At 52.5% G+C, this 18,740-nt stretch overlaps 1 protein-coding gene across 1 annotated transcript in view; it reads right to left on the bottom strand.

Annotated features, from left to right (window-relative positions):
• VWF (von Willebrand factor) overlaps positions 1 to 14,232 on the bottom strand; it is a 113,098-nt gene extending 98,866 nt beyond the window's left edge. The window contains exons 1-2 of the mRNA XM_076054339.1: positions 14,074 to 14,232; positions 9,675 to 9,726 (exon numbers count right to left, since the gene is read on the bottom strand). Of these exons, the coding sequence (XP_075910454.1) occupies positions 9,675 to 9,726; positions 14,074 to 14,082 (61 nt within the window). The 5' untranslated portion in view covers positions 14,083 to 14,232. The remainder of the gene's footprint in view (positions 1 to 9,674; positions 9,727 to 14,073) is intronic.
• Between the last annotated feature and the right edge of the window lie 4,508 nt (positions 14,233 to 18,740).

The following is an 18,740-nucleotide window of genomic DNA, read 5'->3' as shown; positions in this document are numbered from 1 at the left end:
GAGGTGAGGGAGAGGGGAGGGAGTCGTGTATTTTGGTTGGGTTCGGGATCACCACGGCGCTGTTGCCGGATGCGCGCGGCTCCGCGTGGCGCCACGCAGGGATGAGGATGGCTGTGTGCGTGCTGCAGGGTGCCCGGTGCTGCTGCTGCTGCTGTTGTTTTGTCTTCGTGCCAGTGAGTCACGGTCCCTATGGCTCGCGGGAATTCCTGTCCCGGGGACGGAGACCTCTTCCCACCACCCCACCCATCCCGACACCACCAACCCTGCCCCCACGTCTTACTGGATATCTTCATAGCTAATCGAATTTCTCCAGTATGAATACATATTCTGATTCTTCTTCGTCGTCTTCTTCTTCCCTCTGTCACGATGACAATGGCCAGGCGATGCTCATCATCGTCATCATCGTCGTCATCATCATCGGTGTCATCATCATCGCCATCATCGTTGTCATCATCATCGGCATCATCATCGGCATCATCATCGGTGTCATCGCCGTCGTATTGTCATCATCAGAGATGAGCAGCCACCAATAACATCAGCAGTGTGATCGTGATGATGTTGATGATGACGACGATGTTGAGTGGTAATTGACGGTGAGCGGCATCACCGTCATCATCACCGTCATTATCATCACCGTCATGATCATCATCACCGTCATGATCATCATCACCGTCATGATCATCACCGTCATGATCATCATCACCGTCATCGCCACCGTCATGATCATCACCGTCATGATCATCATCACCGTCATCATCGTCACCGTCAAGATCATAATCACCGTCATGATCATCATCACCGTCATGATCATCATCACCGTCATGAGCATCATCACCGTCATGAGCATCATCACCGTCATGAGCATCATCACCGTCATCGTCACCGTCATGATCATCACCGTCATCATCACCGTCATCATCATCACCGTCATGATCATCATCACCGTCATCATCGTCACCGTCATGATCATCATCACTGTCATGATCATCATCACCGTCAAGATCATAATCACCGTCATGATCATCATCACCGTCATGATCATCATCACCGTCACCATCATCATCACCGTCATGAGCATCATCACCGTCATGATCATCACCGTCATCATCATCACCGTCATCATCATCGTCACCGTCATGATCATCATCACCGTCATTATCATCATCGTCACCGTCATGATCATCATCACCGTCATCATCGTCACCGTCATGATCATCATCATCGTCACCGTCATGAGCATCATCACCGTCATGATCATCATCACCGTCATCATCGTCACCGTCATTATCACCGTCATGAGCATCATCACCTCCATGAGCATCATCACCGTCGTCATCGTCACCGTCATGATCATCATCACCGTCATGAGCATCATCACCGTCATGAGCATCACCGTCATGAGCATCATCACCGTCATCATCATCACCGTCATGATCATCACCGTCATGATCATCATCACCGTCATCATCATCACCGTCATGATCATCATCACCGTCATGATCATCATCACCGTCATGATCATCATCGCCGTCATCATCATCGTCGTCGTCGTCATGATCGTCATCGTATTCATTGTTGCCACCATTGCCATCGTCATCATCATCGCTATCACTGACACAGCCTTTCTCTGTCTCGGCCCGAGACGTCGCCTAGATATTATTTTATATCTCACAAGGCCACGACAGCGGTGTTGGTATTGACACGGCGCGCATTGAGCCCTTTGTCATGTTGGTTGTGCATCAACAGCAGCATTATCATCACCATCACCAGATAATCTGTCATCTCCGAGTGGTGATGATACCCCCACTGGGCCCAATTAAGTGAAGAGGCGAGCGTGAAAGACGGATCCTGTGTGAGTGAGTGTGAGTGTGTGCGAGTGAGTGTGTGAGTGTGTGTGAGTCTGTGTGAGTGTGACTGTGAGTGTGTGTGAGTCTGTGTGAGTGTGTGACTGTGAGTGTGTGTGTGAGTGGTGGGGAGCGATAGTGTAGCGGTTAGCGCTGCGCTGCGCTCCGAACCTTGCGACCCGAGTTCGATTCCCGCTCACGGCCAACACCATGGTGACGATTATCTTAACCGGTCCCGGGCCTCCCCTAGGTCGACTCAGCCTCAAATGAGTACCTGGTGCGGTGTGTAGTAAACATCGCCACTGGGGATACAAAGGCGGCCGGGCGTGGTGCTGGCCACCCACCCCCTCGTGTACCGTTACCGGCCTTCATAGGTGCTCGCTAACAGCACTTGCCCCTACAGTCTGTTAAGGCTATATGGGGGATCTTTGTCTTTATCTTTGTGTGTGAGTGAGTGTGTGAGTGAGTGTGTGAGTGTATGTGTGAGTGTGTGTGAGTGTGTGTGAGCGTGAGTGTGTGAGTGTGGGTGAGTGTGTGTGACTGTGAGTGTGTGAGTGTGTGTGTGAGTGAGTGTGTGTGAGTGAGTGTGTGTGAGTGAGTGTGTGTGAGTGTGTGCGTGAGTGTGTGAGTGAGTGTGAGTGTATGTGTGAGTGTGTGTGAGTGTGTGTGAGAGTGTGTGAGTGTGTGTGAGCGTGAGTGTGTGAGTGTGGGTGAGTGTGTGTGACTGTGATGTCATATAGGGCAGTCTGTGCACAAACGCCACCCTCCCTCAGCATTTCGCTTGGGAGATCATCTCTGCCCGCTGCCTTTCCTGGTCTCAGACTCCGGATCGCCTTCAATACTTCCTCAGCAGATGGCACCTCAGCCAGCCACTCACAGGGGGTGACTTCATCCAATATTTGAGGCACCGCAGCCTCAGCAGGGTCATCCTCACTTTGTGCCACGGTGTTTTCCTGGCTGAGGGATTTTCCCTCCCCCAGGACCTCACAGAAATGCTCAGCAAATCTGCGAACCTGTTCCTGGGGGTCGGAAATTGGATCACCGTTTTTTCCCCTAATGATGGTAATAGGTGTGGCGCTGCAGGTTACTTTTTTGATGGAGTTAAATAGAGATTTGTGATCACGGGCCACTGAGGCAGACTCCATCTCCTCAGCAACCCGCGACCACCACCCATCCTTGCAGCGCCTCACGGCTCTCCGAACCTCCGAGCGAAGGCTGCGGTAAGCCTCCTCATTCTCTGACGTGGGATTCTGTAGCCGATGACAGTGGGCCTGTCGCTTTTTCTCAACCATCCTGAACAACTCCTCTGTCATCCAGGGTGTCTGGGGAGGTCTGTACCGCGTACCCAAAGCAGCCATTGCAGCTGCATGAGTCACAGTCCTAAACCTCGCCCATTTACCCTTGACATCTGGAGGAGTCGGGTACGATGCCAATCCCAGCCGCAAGCGATGATGAAATTCTCGCTTGCAACTTTCATCAGATAACTGAGACCAGGCCACTTTAGGTTGGAATGGGGTCCTGGGTGTACACCCACCACCGGAGTGGAAGAATGGCAGGCGCATCTTACAGATGACTAGTCGATGGTCAGAGGGCAGATCAGCTCCACGGTAGGTCCTGGTGTCAAGGACATGGGCTCGCATTCGCTGGTCCGTCACTATGTAGTCCAGCAGATGTTCTTGCTTGGACCCGGCATGCATCCATGATGTTGTGTGGATGCGCCGATGCCGGAACAGCGTGTTGGTAATTACAAGCCCATGGGCTGCACAACAATCTAGCAGCCTCCTACCGTTGTTATTGAGCTGATCTGGCCCATGCCCTCCAATCACTCCAGACCAGGTGCCAGTATCATGACCAACTCGGGCATTGAAGTCACCCAACATGATGACTCTATCCCGAGGGGCCACTTTAGCCAGCACCTGTGACAGGAGGTCATAGAAGGCATCTGACTCATCGGCTTTGCCTGCATCCCTCCACGGATGTTCATCTTCGGTGGGGGCATAAGTAACCACGACCACCATTCCTCGCCTCCGGTTGATGGGAAGGCGAGCCCAAAGTAGCCTGGGGCTTACAGCTTCCCACACCTCACCGCCACGCTCCCACGCCCCCTTCATTCTTTTGTTCAAAAGAAGACCCACACCCTGTTGTTTGGCAGTCTGCTGCCCCGAGTAAAGGACTGTCCACCCCTCATGGTGGCAGGAGCCAGAGCCGGTCCACCGGACCTCCTGAATGCCGCATAGATCCAGGCGGTACCGGTCCAGCTCCCGACAGAGGAGTGGCAGCCTCTCCTCTGCAGTGAGCGTTCGAACATTCCACGTGGCCACCCGTAGTGGCTTTTCGTTGTTTCTGGAGTAGCCCCGAGGGTAGGTATTCAATCTCCTGGCTCCGCCAATTGGGGTTTGGCCAGGAGACGTCATAGACGCCTGGCCCCCCGGGGCCTCCGGCACAAGCTTAGTTGTTACATATTTCAGTTTAATTCGTGGTTTCGTGGTAATTAATTGAAGGTGGAGGGGTTACCAGCCCCCCTTGTCTGGACCACTGGACGGGTTCCGCAGGATTGGAAGGATGCCCTGGTGGTCCCCCTTTTTAAGAAGGGGGACCGCACAGACTGTAACAACTACAGGGGCATCTCACTCCTCAGTGTGCCGGGAAAGGTCCTGGCAAGGATTATTCAGCATCGCCTTGCCAGGCACGCTGATGAGAGGCTTGCGGAGCCCCAATGCGGTTTCAGGAAAGGGCGGTCCTGCACAGATGCCATATTTTCTGTCCGTCTGCTACAGCAGAGGTGTAGGGAATTCCAACAAGACCTACATCTCTGCTTTATTGACCTGGTCAAGGCCTATGATACCATCAGTAGGCCTGGGCTCTGGGTCGTTCTTCGTGCTTTTGGAGTACCTGACCCTCTGCTCACGATCATTAAGGACCTTCATGATGGTGAGCGGGCCCGGGTAAAACTACGTGGCCGGGAGTCAGAGCCATTCCCTGTACACCTTGGGGTGCGACAGGGATGTCCTCTGGCTCCCACATTATTTAACATCTATTTTGACCACGTAGTTCGTGAAGCCTTCAATAGCTGTACCGGGGGAATCTCCATATGGTACAGATATAATGGGAGGCTAATCGATGCCCGGGTGCGGTCAAGGGATGGCTCCCTATTGCTCAACCACGTTATGTATGCTGATGACTTGGTAATAGCTGCTCAGTCAGAGGAGGAGTTGGAGACGCTGCTGCTGAGACTGGAGCGTGCCACTAAGAGGTGGGGCCTTACCATCAGCCCCACCAAAACTAAGCACCTGCCTGGGTATTTTGTACCATCGGACACTCCACCCCCACAACTCCCAATCGGTGATGGGGCAGTTGTGGAGAGAGTGGAGAGTTTCCCATACCTGGGCAGTGTGCTTATGACTGGCTCCAGTTTAACAGCAGAGGTCTCACTCCGAATCAGTCGAGCGGCAATATCTTTTCATCGGTTGCGTAACGCTGTGTGGAAGCTACCTGGTCTGTCGCTCCGCACTAAGCTTCAGGTCTTCTCGGCCACGGTCATTCCCTCCCTTCTCTACGCTTGCGAAACGTGGACCCCCCTAATGGAACATCTTCGCCGGTTAGAAACATTTAGGCTGGCCTGCCTACGATCCATCCTGGGTTTAACCAGACTGGATTGTGTGAGGAGCTCACAAATCCTTGAAAGATCTGGGCAGGATCCCATCGGTGAGCTCCTCCGGGAGGCAAGGCTGCGATGGCTGGGTCATGTAGCCCGCATGCCCAGCCACCGCATGCCGAAACAGCTTTTGTTTGGCCGGATTGAGGGGGCTAAGCGGGCGCGGCACGGGCTAGAGAAGAGATGGAGTGATGTGGTACAGGAGGACGTGGAGCTGAGTGGACTTGCCGATGACTGGTACCAGCGGTGTCAAGATCGGCCTCTGTGGAGGAGGCTCGTGAAGGATGCTACTGGGCAGTTGGAGGCAGTCGCCCTCCAACAACAACGGAGGGCGGAGGAGCGACGCTCACAACAGCGAGCGGAGCGCCGGGTGGCTAAAGCACAGCAGGTTGGCACAGTAGGGGGCACAGGTGGTGCATCAGCCAGTCATCTCAGTCAGTCGACCCGTGGCACCTGGGTCTGCCCCGTGACCACCTGCCAGCGGGCGTTCGACACTTCACGTGGCCTCAGGGTGCACATAGCCTGGCACAAGCGTCGTGGTGACGTCACCGCCACTTAGTGGCGAATGGCGGTTGTTGTTGTTGTTGTTGTGACTGTGAGTGTGTGAGTGTGTGAGTGTGTGTGTGAGTGTGTGTGTGAGTGAGTGTGTGTGAGTGAGTGTGTGTGAGTGAGTGTGTGTGAGTGAGTGTGTGTGAGTGTGTGCGTGAGTGTGTGAGTGAGTGTGTGTGTGAGTGTGTGTGAGTGTGCTTTATTGACCTGGTCAAGGCCTATGGGCTCTGGGTTGTTCTTCGTGCTTTTGAAGTACCTGACCCTCTGCTCACGTGGCCGGGAGTCCGAGCCTTTCTCTTTACACCTTGGAGTGTGATAGGGATGTCCTCTGGCTCCCACATTATTTTACATCTATTTTGACCACGTAGTTCGTGAAGCCTTCAATAGCTGTACCGGGGGAATCTCCATATGGTACACATATAATGCGAGGCTGATCGATGCCCGGGTGCGGTCAAGGGATGGCTCCCTATTGCTCAACCACGTTATGTATGCTGATGACTTGGTAATAGCTGCTCAGTCAGAGGAGGAGTTGGAGACGCTGCTGCTGAGACTGGAGCGTGGAACTAAGAGGTGGGGCCTTACCATCAGCCCAACCAAAACTAAGCACCTGCCTGGGTATTTTGTACCATCGGACACTCCACCCCCACAACTCCCAATCGGTGATGGGGCAGTTGTGGAGAGAGTGGAGAGTTTCCCATACCTGGGCAGTGTGCTTATGACCGGCTCCAGTTTAACAGCAGAGGTCTCACTCCGAATCATCGGTTGCGTAACGCTGTGTGGAAGCTACCTGGTCTGTCGCTCCGCACTAAGCTTCAGGTCTTCTCGGCCACAGTCATTCCCTCCCTTCTCTACGCTTGCGAAACGTGGACCCCCCTAATGGAACATCTTCGCCGGTTAGAAACATTTAGGCTGGCCTGCCTACGATCCATCCTGGGTTTAACCAGACTGGAATGTGTGAGGAGCTCACAAATCCTTGAAAGATCTGGGCAAGGTCCCATCGGTGAGCTCCTCCGGCGGGCAAGGCTGCGATGGCTGGGTCATGTAGCCCGCATGCCCAGCCACCGCATACCGAAACAGCTTTTGTTCGGCCGGATTGAGGGGGCTAAGCTGGCGCAGTACGGGCTAGAGAAGAGTTGGAGTGATGTGGTACAGGAGGACATGGAGCTGAGTGGACTTGCCGATGACTGGTACCAGCGGTGTCAAGATCGGCCTCTGTGGAGGAGGCTCGTGAAGGATGCTACTGGGCAGTTGGAGGCAGTCGCCCTCCAACAACAACCGAATGCGGAGGAGCGACGCTCACAACAACGAGCGGAGCGCCGGGTGGCTAAAGCACAGCAGGTTGGCACAGTAGGGGGCACAGGTGGTGCATCAGCCAGTAATCTCAGTCGACCCGTGGCACCTGGGTCTGCCCCGTGACCTGCCAGCGGGCGTTCGACACTTCACGTGGCCTCAGGGTGCACATAGCCTGGCACAAGCGTCGTGGTGACGTCACCGCCACTTAGTGGCGAATGGCGGTTGTTGCTGTTGTTGAGTGTGTGAGTGTTTGAGTGAGTGAGTGTGTGAGTGTTTGAGTGTGTGTGAGTGTGTGAGTGAGTTTGTGAGTGAGTGAGTGTGTGAGTGTTTGAGTGAGTGAGTGTGTGAGTGCGTGAGTGTGTGAGTGAATGTGTCAGTGTGTGAGTGAGTGTGTGTGTGAGTGAGTGTGTATGTGAGTGTATGAATGAGTTTGTGAGTGAGTGTGTGAGTGTTTGGGTGAGTGTGTGAGTGCGTGAGTGTGTGAGTGTTTGAGTGAGTTTGTGAGTGAGTGTGTGAGTGTTTGAGTGAGTGAGTGTGTGAGTGCGTGAGTGTGTGAGTGAGTGTGTGAGTGAGTGTGTGAGTGAGTGTATGTTAGTGTGTTAGTGTTTGAGTGAGTGTGTGTGTGAGTGCGTGAGTGAGTGTGTGAGTGAGTGTGTGAGTGCGTGAGTGTGTGAGTGAGTGAGTGTGTGAGTGAGTGTGTAAGTGAGTGAGTGTGTGTGTGTGATGGAGTGTGTGAGTGAGTGAGTGTGTGAGTGTTTGAGTGAGTGAGTGTTTGAGTGAGTGAGTGTGTGAGTGAGTGTGTGAGTGTGTGAGTGAGTGCGTGAGTGTGTGAGTGAGTGGGTGAGTGTGTGAGTGTTTGAGTGCGTGAGTGCGTGAGTGTGTGTGAGTGTTTGTGTGAGTGAGTGTGTGTGTCTATGTGTGTGTCTATGTGTGTGTGTGTCTACGTGTGTCTACGTGCGTCTGTGTGTGTGTCTATGTGTGTCAGTGTGTCTGGGGGAGCGGTGGTGTAGTGGTTAGCGCGCTGCGCTATGAACCCGGCGATCCGAGTTCGATTCCCGCTCACGGCCAACACCAGTGACGATTATCTGAACCGGTTCTGGGCCTCCCCTAGGTCGACTCAGCCTCAAATGAGTACCTGGTGCGATGTGTAAACGTCGCCACTGGGGAGACAAAGGCGGCCGGGCGTGGTGCTTGCCACCCACCCCCTTCTGTACCGTTCCGGCCTTCAAAGGTGCTCGCTAACAGCACTTGCCCCAACAGACTGTTCAGGCTATACGGGGGATATTTGGCTTTGTGTAAGTTATTGAGGAGCGAACAGAAATTGAAACTTGGTAAAGATAAATAAACAGAGCGACAACTGGCAAAGGCCTACGTGCTGATAGCGAACACCAACTAATGCCAACACACACACAGACAGACAAGCCAGATACAAAGACGAAGATCCCCCGTATAGCCTCTAAAAGACTGTTGGGGCAAGTGCTGTTCGCTAGCACGTCACACAAGGGGGGTGGTGGGTGGCCAGCACCACGCCCGCCCGGCCGCCTTTGTCTTCCCAGTGCTGACGTTTTACACACTTCACCAGGTACTCATTTGAGGCTGAGTCAAACCAATTGGAGGCGCAGGACCGATTCAAATGTTCACTGTCACTCTCGATGGTGATGGTGGTGATTGTGATGGTGATGATGGTGGTGATGGTGATGATGGTTGTGGTGATGGTGGTGGTGATGGTGGTGAGCGGGAATTGGAATCGGGGTCTCTGGCCATGGTCGTAGGGCGACGCGCTAACCGCTGCGCCACCGCTCCTCACGGCGCGCTAACCGCCGCGCCACCGCTCCTCACGGCGCGCTAACCGCTGCGCCACCGCTCCTCACGGCGCGCTAACCGCTGCGCCACCGCTCCTCGCGGCGACCCCGCAGGAGACGCAGCACGCACACACAGAGACACACCGACACTGGGACACATCGCATCACAGCAGGCTGCTCGATCATTCTTTGACGCGTCCTCTCCTCGTGATGCCTCCATTCATCCCGTTTCCGCGAGGTGGTCATTGATAAGAGAGAGAGAGAACGCGAATTTCCATTCATAAGAAAATATCCACGCGCACGCGCGCGCCAGTCAGCAGCACCCATTGACGAACAGTCGGCACTACACAGACAAAGATCCCCCGTGTAGCCTTTTTTGGGGCAAGTGTTGTCAGCAAGCGCCTACAGTATGAAGGCAAATATCGCGCGCCGTGCCGGCCTTCATAGGCGCTGCTACTCGTTAACAGCACTTGCCCCAACAGTCTGTTCAGGCTACACGGGGGATCTTTGTCGTTATCTGTATGAACTTACCTGGAATGTCGCTCGCCGCAGTGAGTAGAGCGAACAGGGCGATCGAGACCAGCTGCGGAGAGAAAACACCGCCACGGGTAGGTTCATTGGTTTCAAGTGTCAGATTGGTTCCGTGTGGCCAGACTGAGATGGCGAGTGAGTGAATGAGATGGTGAGTGAGTGAGATGGTGAGTGAGTGAGATGGCGAGTGAGTGAGATGGTGAGTGAGTGAGATGGCGAGTGAGTGAGATGGTGAGTGAGTGAGTGAGATGGTGAGTGAGTGAGTGAGATGGTGAGTGAGTGAGATGGCGAGTGAGTGAGATGGTCAGTGAGTGAGATGGCGAGTGAGTGAATGAGATGGTGAGTGAGTGAGATGGTGAGTGAGTGAGATGGCGAGTGAGTGAATGAGATGGTGAGTGAGTGAGATGGCGAGTGAGTGAATGAGATGGTGAGTGAGTGAGATGGTGAATGAGTGAATGAGATGGCGAGTGAGTGAGTGAGATGGCGAGTGAGTGAATGAGATGGTGAGTGAGTAAGTGAGATGGTGAGTGAGTGAGTGAGATGGTGAGTGAGTGAATGAGATGTTGAGTGAGTGAGTGAGATGGCGAGTGAGTGAATGAGATGGCGAGTGAGTGAGTGAGATGGTGAGTGAGTGAGTGAGATGTTGAGTGAGTGAATGAGATGGCGAGTGAGCGAGTGAGATGGTGAGTGAGTGAGTGAGATGGTGAGTGAGTGAGTGAGTGAATGAGATGGTGAGTGGGTGAGTGAGATGTTGAGTGAGTGAATGAGATGGCGAGTGAGTGAGATCTTGAGTGAATGAGATGGTAAGTGAGTGAGTGAGATGGTGAGTGAGTGAGTGAGATGTTGAGTGAGTGAGATGGCGAGTGAGTGAGTGAGATGTTGAGTGAGTGAGATGGTGAGTGAGTGAGTGAGATGGCGAGTGAGTGTCACTTCCATGCACACTGAGTGTCACAGCCATACACACTAAGTGTCACTTCCATGCCCACTGAGTGTCACTTCCATGCCCACTGAGTGTCACAGCCATACACACTGAGTGTCACTTCCATACACGCTAAGTGTCACTTCCATACACACTAAGTGTCAGCCATACACACTAAGTGTCACTTCCATACACACTAAGTGTCACAGCCATACACACTGAGTGTCACATCCATACACACTAAGTGTCACAGCCATACACACTGAGTGTCACATCCATACACACTAAGTGTCACAGCCATACACACTAAGTGTCACTTCCATACACACTGCGTGTCACTTCCATATACACTGAGTGTCACAGCCATACACACTAAGTGTCACAGCCATACACTAAGTGTCACTTCCATACACACTGAGTGTCACTTCCATGCCCACTGAGTGTCACAGCCATACACACTAAGTGTCAGCCATACACACTAAGTGTCACTTCCATACACACTAAGTGTCACAGCCATACACACTGAGTGTCACATCCATACACACTGAGTGTCACTTCCATACCCACTGAGTGTCACAGCCATACACACTAAGTGTCAGCCATACACACTGAGTGTCAGAGCCATACACACTAAGTGTCACATCCATACACACTAAGTGTTACTTCCATATACACTAAGTGTCACTTCCGCCCACTGAGTGTCACAGCCATACACACTGAGTGTCACTTCCATTCCCACTGAGTGTCACAGCCATACACACTGAGTATCACAGCCATACACACTAAGTGTCACTTCCATTCCCACTGAGTGTCACAGCCATACACACTAAGTGTCACATCCATACACACTAAGTGTCACTTCCATGCCCACTGAGTGTCACAGCCATACACACAAAGTGTCACATCCATACACACTAAGTGTCACTTCCATACACACTGAGTGTCACAGCCATACACACTAAGTGTCACATCCATACACGCTAAGTGTCACTTCCATACACACTAAGTGTCACTTCCATATACACTGTCACTTCCATATACCCTGAGTGTCACAGCCATACACACTAAGTGTCACAGCCATACACACTAAGTGTCACTTCCATACACACTGAGTGTCACTTCCATATACACTGTCACTTCCATATACCCTGAGTGTCACAGCCATACACACTAAGTGTCACAGCCATACACACTAAGTGTCACTTCCATACACACTGAGTGTCACTTCCATATACACTGAGTGTCACAGCCATACACACGGAGTGTCACAGCCATACACACTGAGTGTCACAGCCATACACACTGAGTGTCACAGCTATACACACTGAGTGTTACAGCTATACACACTAAGTGTCACTTCCATACACACTGAGTGTCACAGCCATACACACTAAGTGTCACATCCATACACGCCAAGTGCCACTTCCATGCCCACTGAGTGTCACAGCCATACACACTAAGTGTCACATCCATACACACTAAGTGTCACTTCCATGCCCACTGAGTGTCACAGCCATACACACAAAGTGTCACATCCATACACACTAAGTGTCACTTCCATATACACTAAGTGTCACTTCCATATACACTGAGTGTCACAGCCATACACACTAAGTGTCACTTCCATACACACTAAGTGTCACTTCCATATACACTAAGTGTCACTTCCGCCCACTGAGTGTCACAGCCATACACACTAAGTGTCACTTCCATTCCCACTGAGTGTCACAGCCATACACACTAAGTGTTACATCCATACACACTAAGTGTCACTTCCATGCCCACTGAGTGTCACAGCCATACACACAAAGTGTCACATCCATACACACTAAGTGTCACTTCCATACACACTAAGTGTCACAGCCATACACACTGAGTGTCACAGCCATACACACTAAGTGTCAGCCATACACACTGAGTGTCAGAGCCATACACACTAAGTGTCACATCCATACACACTAAGTGTTACTTCCATATACACTAAGTGTCACTTCCGCCCACTGAGTGTCACAGCCATACACACAAAGTGTCACATCCATACACACTAAGTGTCACTTCCATACACACTAAGTGTCACAGCCATACACACTGAGTGTCACAGCCATACACACTAAGTGTCACTTCCATGCCCACTGAGTGTCACTTCCATACACACTGAGTGTCACAGCCATACACACTGAGTGTCACAGCCATACACACTAAGTGTCACATCCATACACGCTAAGTGTCACTTCCATACACACTAAGTGTCACTTCCATATACACTAAGTGTCACTTCCATATACCCTGAGTGTCACAGCCATACACACTGAGTGTCACAGCCATACACACTGAGTGTCACAGCCATACACACTGAGTGTCACAGCTATACACACTGAGTGTTACAGCTATACACACTAAGTGTCACTTCCATACACACTGAGTGTCACAGCCATACACACTAAGTGTCACATCCATACACGCCAAGTGCCACTTCCATGCCCACTGAGTGTCACAGCCATACACACTAAGTGTCACATCCATACACACTAAGTGTCACTTCCATGCCCACTGAGTGTCACAGCCATACACACAAAGTGTCACATCCATACACACTAAGTGTCACTTCCATACACACTAAGTGTCACAGCCATACACACTGAGTGTCACAGCCATACACACTAAGTGTCACATCCATACACGCTAAGTGTCACTTCCATACACACTAAGTGTCACTTCCATATACACTAAGTGTCACTTCCATATACACTGAGTGTCACAGCCATACACACTAAGTGTCACAGCCATACACACTGAGTGTCACTTCCATGCCCACTGAGTGTCACAGCCATACACACTAAGTGTCACAGCCATACACACTAAGTGTCACTTCCATACACACTAAGTGTCACTTCCATATACACTGAGTGTCACAGCCATACACACAAAGTGTCAGCCATACACATTAAGTGTCACAGCCATACACACTAAGTGTCACAGCCATACACACTGAGTGTCACAGCCATACACACTCAGTGTCACAGCCATACACACTAAGTGTCACAGCCATACACACTGAGTGTCACAGCCATACACACTCAGTGTCACAGCCATACACACTGAGTGTCACAGCTATACACACTAAGTGTCACAGCCATACACACTGAGTGTCACTTCCATGCCCACTGAGTGTCACAGCCATACACACTAAGTGTCACATCCATACACACTAAGTGTCACTTCCATGCCCACTGAGTGTCACAGCCATACACACAAAGTGTCACATCCATACACACTAAGTGTCACTTCCATATACACTGAGTGTCACATCCATACACACTAAGTGTCACAGCCATACACACTGAGTGTCACAGCCATACACACTCAGTGTCACAGCCATACACACTGAGTGTCACAGCCATACACACTCAGTGTCACAGCCATACACACTGAGTGTCACTTCCATGCCCACTGAGTGTCACATCCATGCCCTCCACATACCTTGGCCATGCCCTTGGCTACAGACGTTGGACCTGAGAGGGTGCCGCTGTTGATCGCCACCACCACCAGCACCACCAGCAGCAGCAGCACCACCACCACCAGCAGCACCACTACCACCAGAAGCAGCACCACCACCAGCAACAGCAGCAGCTACCGCATTTGTACGGATCCAACGGGGGAGGAGGAGCAGGAGGGAGGAGGAGGAGGGAGGAGGAGGAGGACGAGGTGTGAGAAAGAGGAGGAGCAGGAGGAGGACGAGGTGTGAGAAAGAGGAGAAGGAGCAGGAGGAATGAACAGCAGGAGTGAAGAGGGGAGTGTGGAGTGATTTGGGATTCTCCGAGTTCGTTTTTCACGGTTCGATTCCCACCCCGCTCTTTCCCCTATTGCCTGCATCAGAATGTTGCCAGACGTAAAACTATCAACGACTTTTTGTTACTTGACCAGGTAAAGCCCCACTGAGCTACGCAGATCTTCTTCAGAAGCAACCTGGCCATCGCACATCTCAGTTTTCTCAGATTATTTAGCGCAAAGACGAAGTGGTTCATCATCATCAGCATGGAACTGTACAGCAGCAGCAGCAGCAGCCAAAGGCTTGGTTCTAGATGTGGAGGAGAAGAACCGGAGAAGGACCCGGAGACAAATCCACGCAGTGACCACCACAAGGAGACAAGGAGAGAGACACGCGCAGACTCCAAATATACAGCAGCAGCAGCAGGCGTCGTCAGGGTCGGGATCAAACCCACGACCTCCTGTAGACCAGGCGAGGTAGTCAACATCTGCTAGCCACGGCGGTGATGATGATGATGATGAGAGAGAGAGACGCAGACTCCACGTACACAGCAGCAGCAGCAGGCGTCGTCAGGGTAGGAGTCGAACCCACGACCTCCTGTAGACCAGGCGAGGTAGTCAACATCTGCTCGCCACGGCGGTGATGATGATGATGAGAGAGAGAGACGCAGACTCCACGTACACAGCAGCAGCAGCAGCAGGCGTCGTCAGGGTAGGAGTCGAACCCACGACCTCCTGTAGACCAGGCGAGGTAGTCAACATCTGCTCGCCACGGCGGTGATGATGATGAGAGAGAGAGAGAGACGCAGACTCCACGTACACAGCAGCAGCAGCAGCAGGCGTCGTCAGGGTCGGGGTCGAACCCACGACCTCCTGTAGACCAGGCGAGGTAGTCAACATCTGATAGCCACGGCGGTGATGATGATGAGAGAGAGAGACGCAGACTCCACGTACACAGCAGCAGCAGGCGTCGTCAGGGTCGGGGTCGAACCCACGACCTCCTGTAGACCAGGCGAGGTAGTCAACACCTGATAGCCACGGCGGTGATGATGATGATGAGAGAGAGAGAGACGCAGACTCCACGTACACAGCAGCAGCAGCAGGCGTCGTCAGGGTAGGAGTCGAACCCACGACCTCCTGTAGACCAGGCGAGGTAGTCAACATCTGCTCGCCACGGCGGTGATGATGATGAGAGAGAGAGACGCAGACTCCACGTACACAGCAGCAGCAGCAGGCGTCGTCAGGGTCGGGGTCGAACCCACGACCTCCTGTAGACCAGGCGAGGTAGTCAACATCTGATAGCCACGGCGGTGATGATGAGAGAGAGAGAGACGCAGACTTCACGTACACAGCAGCAGCAGCAGGCGTCGTCAGGGTCGGGGTCCAACCCACGACCTCCTGTATACCAAGAGAGGTAGTCAACATCTGCTAGCCACGGCGGTGATGATGATGATGAGAGAGAGAGACGCAGACTCCACGTACACAGCAGCAGCAGCAGGCGTCGTCAGGGTCGTGGTCGAACCCACGACCTCCTGTAGACCAGGCGAGGTAGTCAACATCTGCTCGCCACGGCGGTGATGATGATGAGAGAGAGAGAGAGACGCAGACTCCACGTACACAGCAGCAGCAGCAGGCGTCGTCAGGGTCGGGGTCGAACCCACGGAGCAGCAGCGGCGGCGGCGGCGGCGTTTTCACTCGGCCATCGAATCAAAGACGGCGGCGGTCACTGCACCATCATCATCATCATCACCGTCGTCATCATCACCGTCGTCATCATCATCATCACCGTCGTCATCATCACAGTCGTAATCATCACCATCGTCATCATCACCGTCGTCATCATCATCACCACTATTGTCGTTGTCATCACCGTCGTCATCATCATAATCACCGTCGTCATCATCATCATCACCGTCGTCATCATCATCACCGTCATCATCATCACTGTCGTCATCATCACCGTCGTCATCATCACAGTCATCATCATCATCACCGTCGTCATCATCATCATCACCGTCGTCATCATCATCATCGTCGTCATCATCACTGTCGTCATCATCACCGTCGTCATCATCACCGTCGTCATCATCATCATCACCGTCGTCATCATCATCAATCAGCACCGTCGTCATCATCACCGTCGTTATCATCATCATCATCACCATCGTCGTCATCATCACCATCACTGTCGTCATCATCACCGTCGTCATCATCACCGTCGTCATCATCACCGTCGTCATCATCATCATCATCACCGTCGTCATCATCACCGTCGTCATCATCATCACCGTCGCCATCATCATCACCGTCGTCGTCATCATCATCACAGTCATCATCACCGTCGTCACCGTCATCACCGTCGTCACCATCATCATCAGCGTCGTCATCATCATCAACGTCGCCATCATCACCGTCGTCATCATCATTACCATCATCATCATCATCACCATCATCACCGTCGTCATCACCACCGTCGTCGTCGTCATCACCATCGTCGTCATCATCACCGTCGTCATCACCATCGTCGTCATCATCACCGTCGTCATCATCACCGTCGCCATCATCACCGTTGTCATCATCATCACCGTCATCATCATCACCGTCGTCATCATCACCGTCGTCATCATCACCGTCGTCATCATCATCACCGTTATCACCGTCATCATCATCATCACCGTCGTCATCATCATCACCGTCGTCATCATCACCGTCGTCATCATCACTGTCGTCATCATCACCGTCGTCATCATGACCGTCGTCATCATCATCATCACCGTCGTCATCATCATCAATCATCACCGTCGTCATCATCACCGTCGTCATCATCACTGTCGTCATCATCACCGTCGTCATCATCGTCGTCGTCATCATCATCACCGTCGTCATCATCATCATCACCGTCGTCATCATCGTCGTCGTCATCATCATCACCGTTATCACCGTCGTCATCATCACCGTCGTCATCATCATCACCGTCATCATCATCACCGTCGTCATCATCACCGTCGTCATCATCATCACCGTCGTCATCATCATCAATCATCACCGTCGTCATCATCACCGTCGGCATCATCACTGTCGTCATCATCACCGTCGTCATCATCACTGTCATCATCATCACCGTCGTCATCATCATCATCACCGTCGTCATCATCTTCGTCGTCATCATCACCGTCGTCGTGTGGCGCTTTCAGATGCGCTGCTTTTGCGGGCCGTCTGGAACGCTCTTCCCTTCCGCTATTAGGAAGCCACTGGGCAGTTACGCACTTTTAAATCATCATCACCTAGATTGACAAACTCGTTTCTCCATAACTGCTTCTTGTTGTTGTTGTGTTTTAGTTTGCTGTCCTTCCCCCGCACCTCCTATTAGCCCGGTTGGCTATGTACGGTGCTAAATAAGTTTAAAAAAATGATCCCCCGTATAACCTTAGCAGACTGTTGGGGCAAGTGTTGTTAGCGAGCAGCACCTATGAAGGCCAGAACGGCACGCGAGTTGGTGGGTGGCCAGCACCACGCCCGGCCGCCTTTGTCTCCCCAGTGGCGATGTTTACTACACACCGCACCAGGTACTCCTTTGAGGCTGAGTCGACCTAGGGGAGGCCCAGGACCGGTTCAGATAATCGTCACCATGGTGTTGGTGGCCGCGAGCGGGAATCGAACTCGGGTCGCAAGGTTCGGAGCGCAGCGCAGCGCTAACCGCTATGCCACTGCTCCCCGCCAAAGAAAGTTCAGCACACACAACAACAACAACAACAACCGCCATTCGCCACTAAGTGGCGGTGACGTCACCACGACGCTTGTGCCAGGCCATGTGCACCTTGAGGCCACGTGAAGTGTCGACCGCCCGCTGGCAGGAGGTCACGGGGCAGGCCCAGGTGCCACGGGTCGACTGACTGAGATGACTGGCTGATGCACCACCTGTGCCCCCTACTGTGCCAACTTGCTGTGCTTTAGCCACCCGGCGCTCCGCTCATTGTTGTGAGCGTCACTCCTCCGCCCTCCGTTGTTGTTGGAGGGCGACTGCCTCCAACTGCCCAGTAGCGTCCTTCACGAGCCTCCTCCTCCACAGAGGCCGACTTTGACACCGCTGGTACCAGTCATCGGCAAGTCCACTCAGCTCCACGTCCTCCTGTACCACATCACTCCATCTCTTCTCCAGCCCGTGCCGCGCCCGTTTAGCCCCCTCGATCCGGCCGAATAAAAGCTTCATCTTCTTTGGTTCTGTCGGTAAAGTCACGTAGAATGAGAATAAAATAATAAATTGTTATTTTATTTCATCAATTTAATATTTTATTCTCATTCGACGTGACTTTACCGAAAGAACCAAAGAAGATGAATCCTTGCAGTCACAAAAGCTTTAAATCGAAATCGAACAAAAG

This window comes from Petromyzon marinus, chromosome 65 (genome assembly GCF_048934315.1).
Source record: "Petromyzon marinus isolate PM22_M1 ecotype Great Lakes invasive population chromosome 65, UKy_Petmar_22M1.pri1.0, whole genome shotgun sequence".
Classification (NCBI taxonomy): Eukaryota; Metazoa; Chordata; class Hyperoartia; order Petromyzontiformes; family Petromyzontidae; genus Petromyzon; species Petromyzon marinus.
The sequence above is the reverse complement of the archived record's forward strand: the minus strand, read 5'-3'. Positions and strand labels throughout refer to the sequence as shown.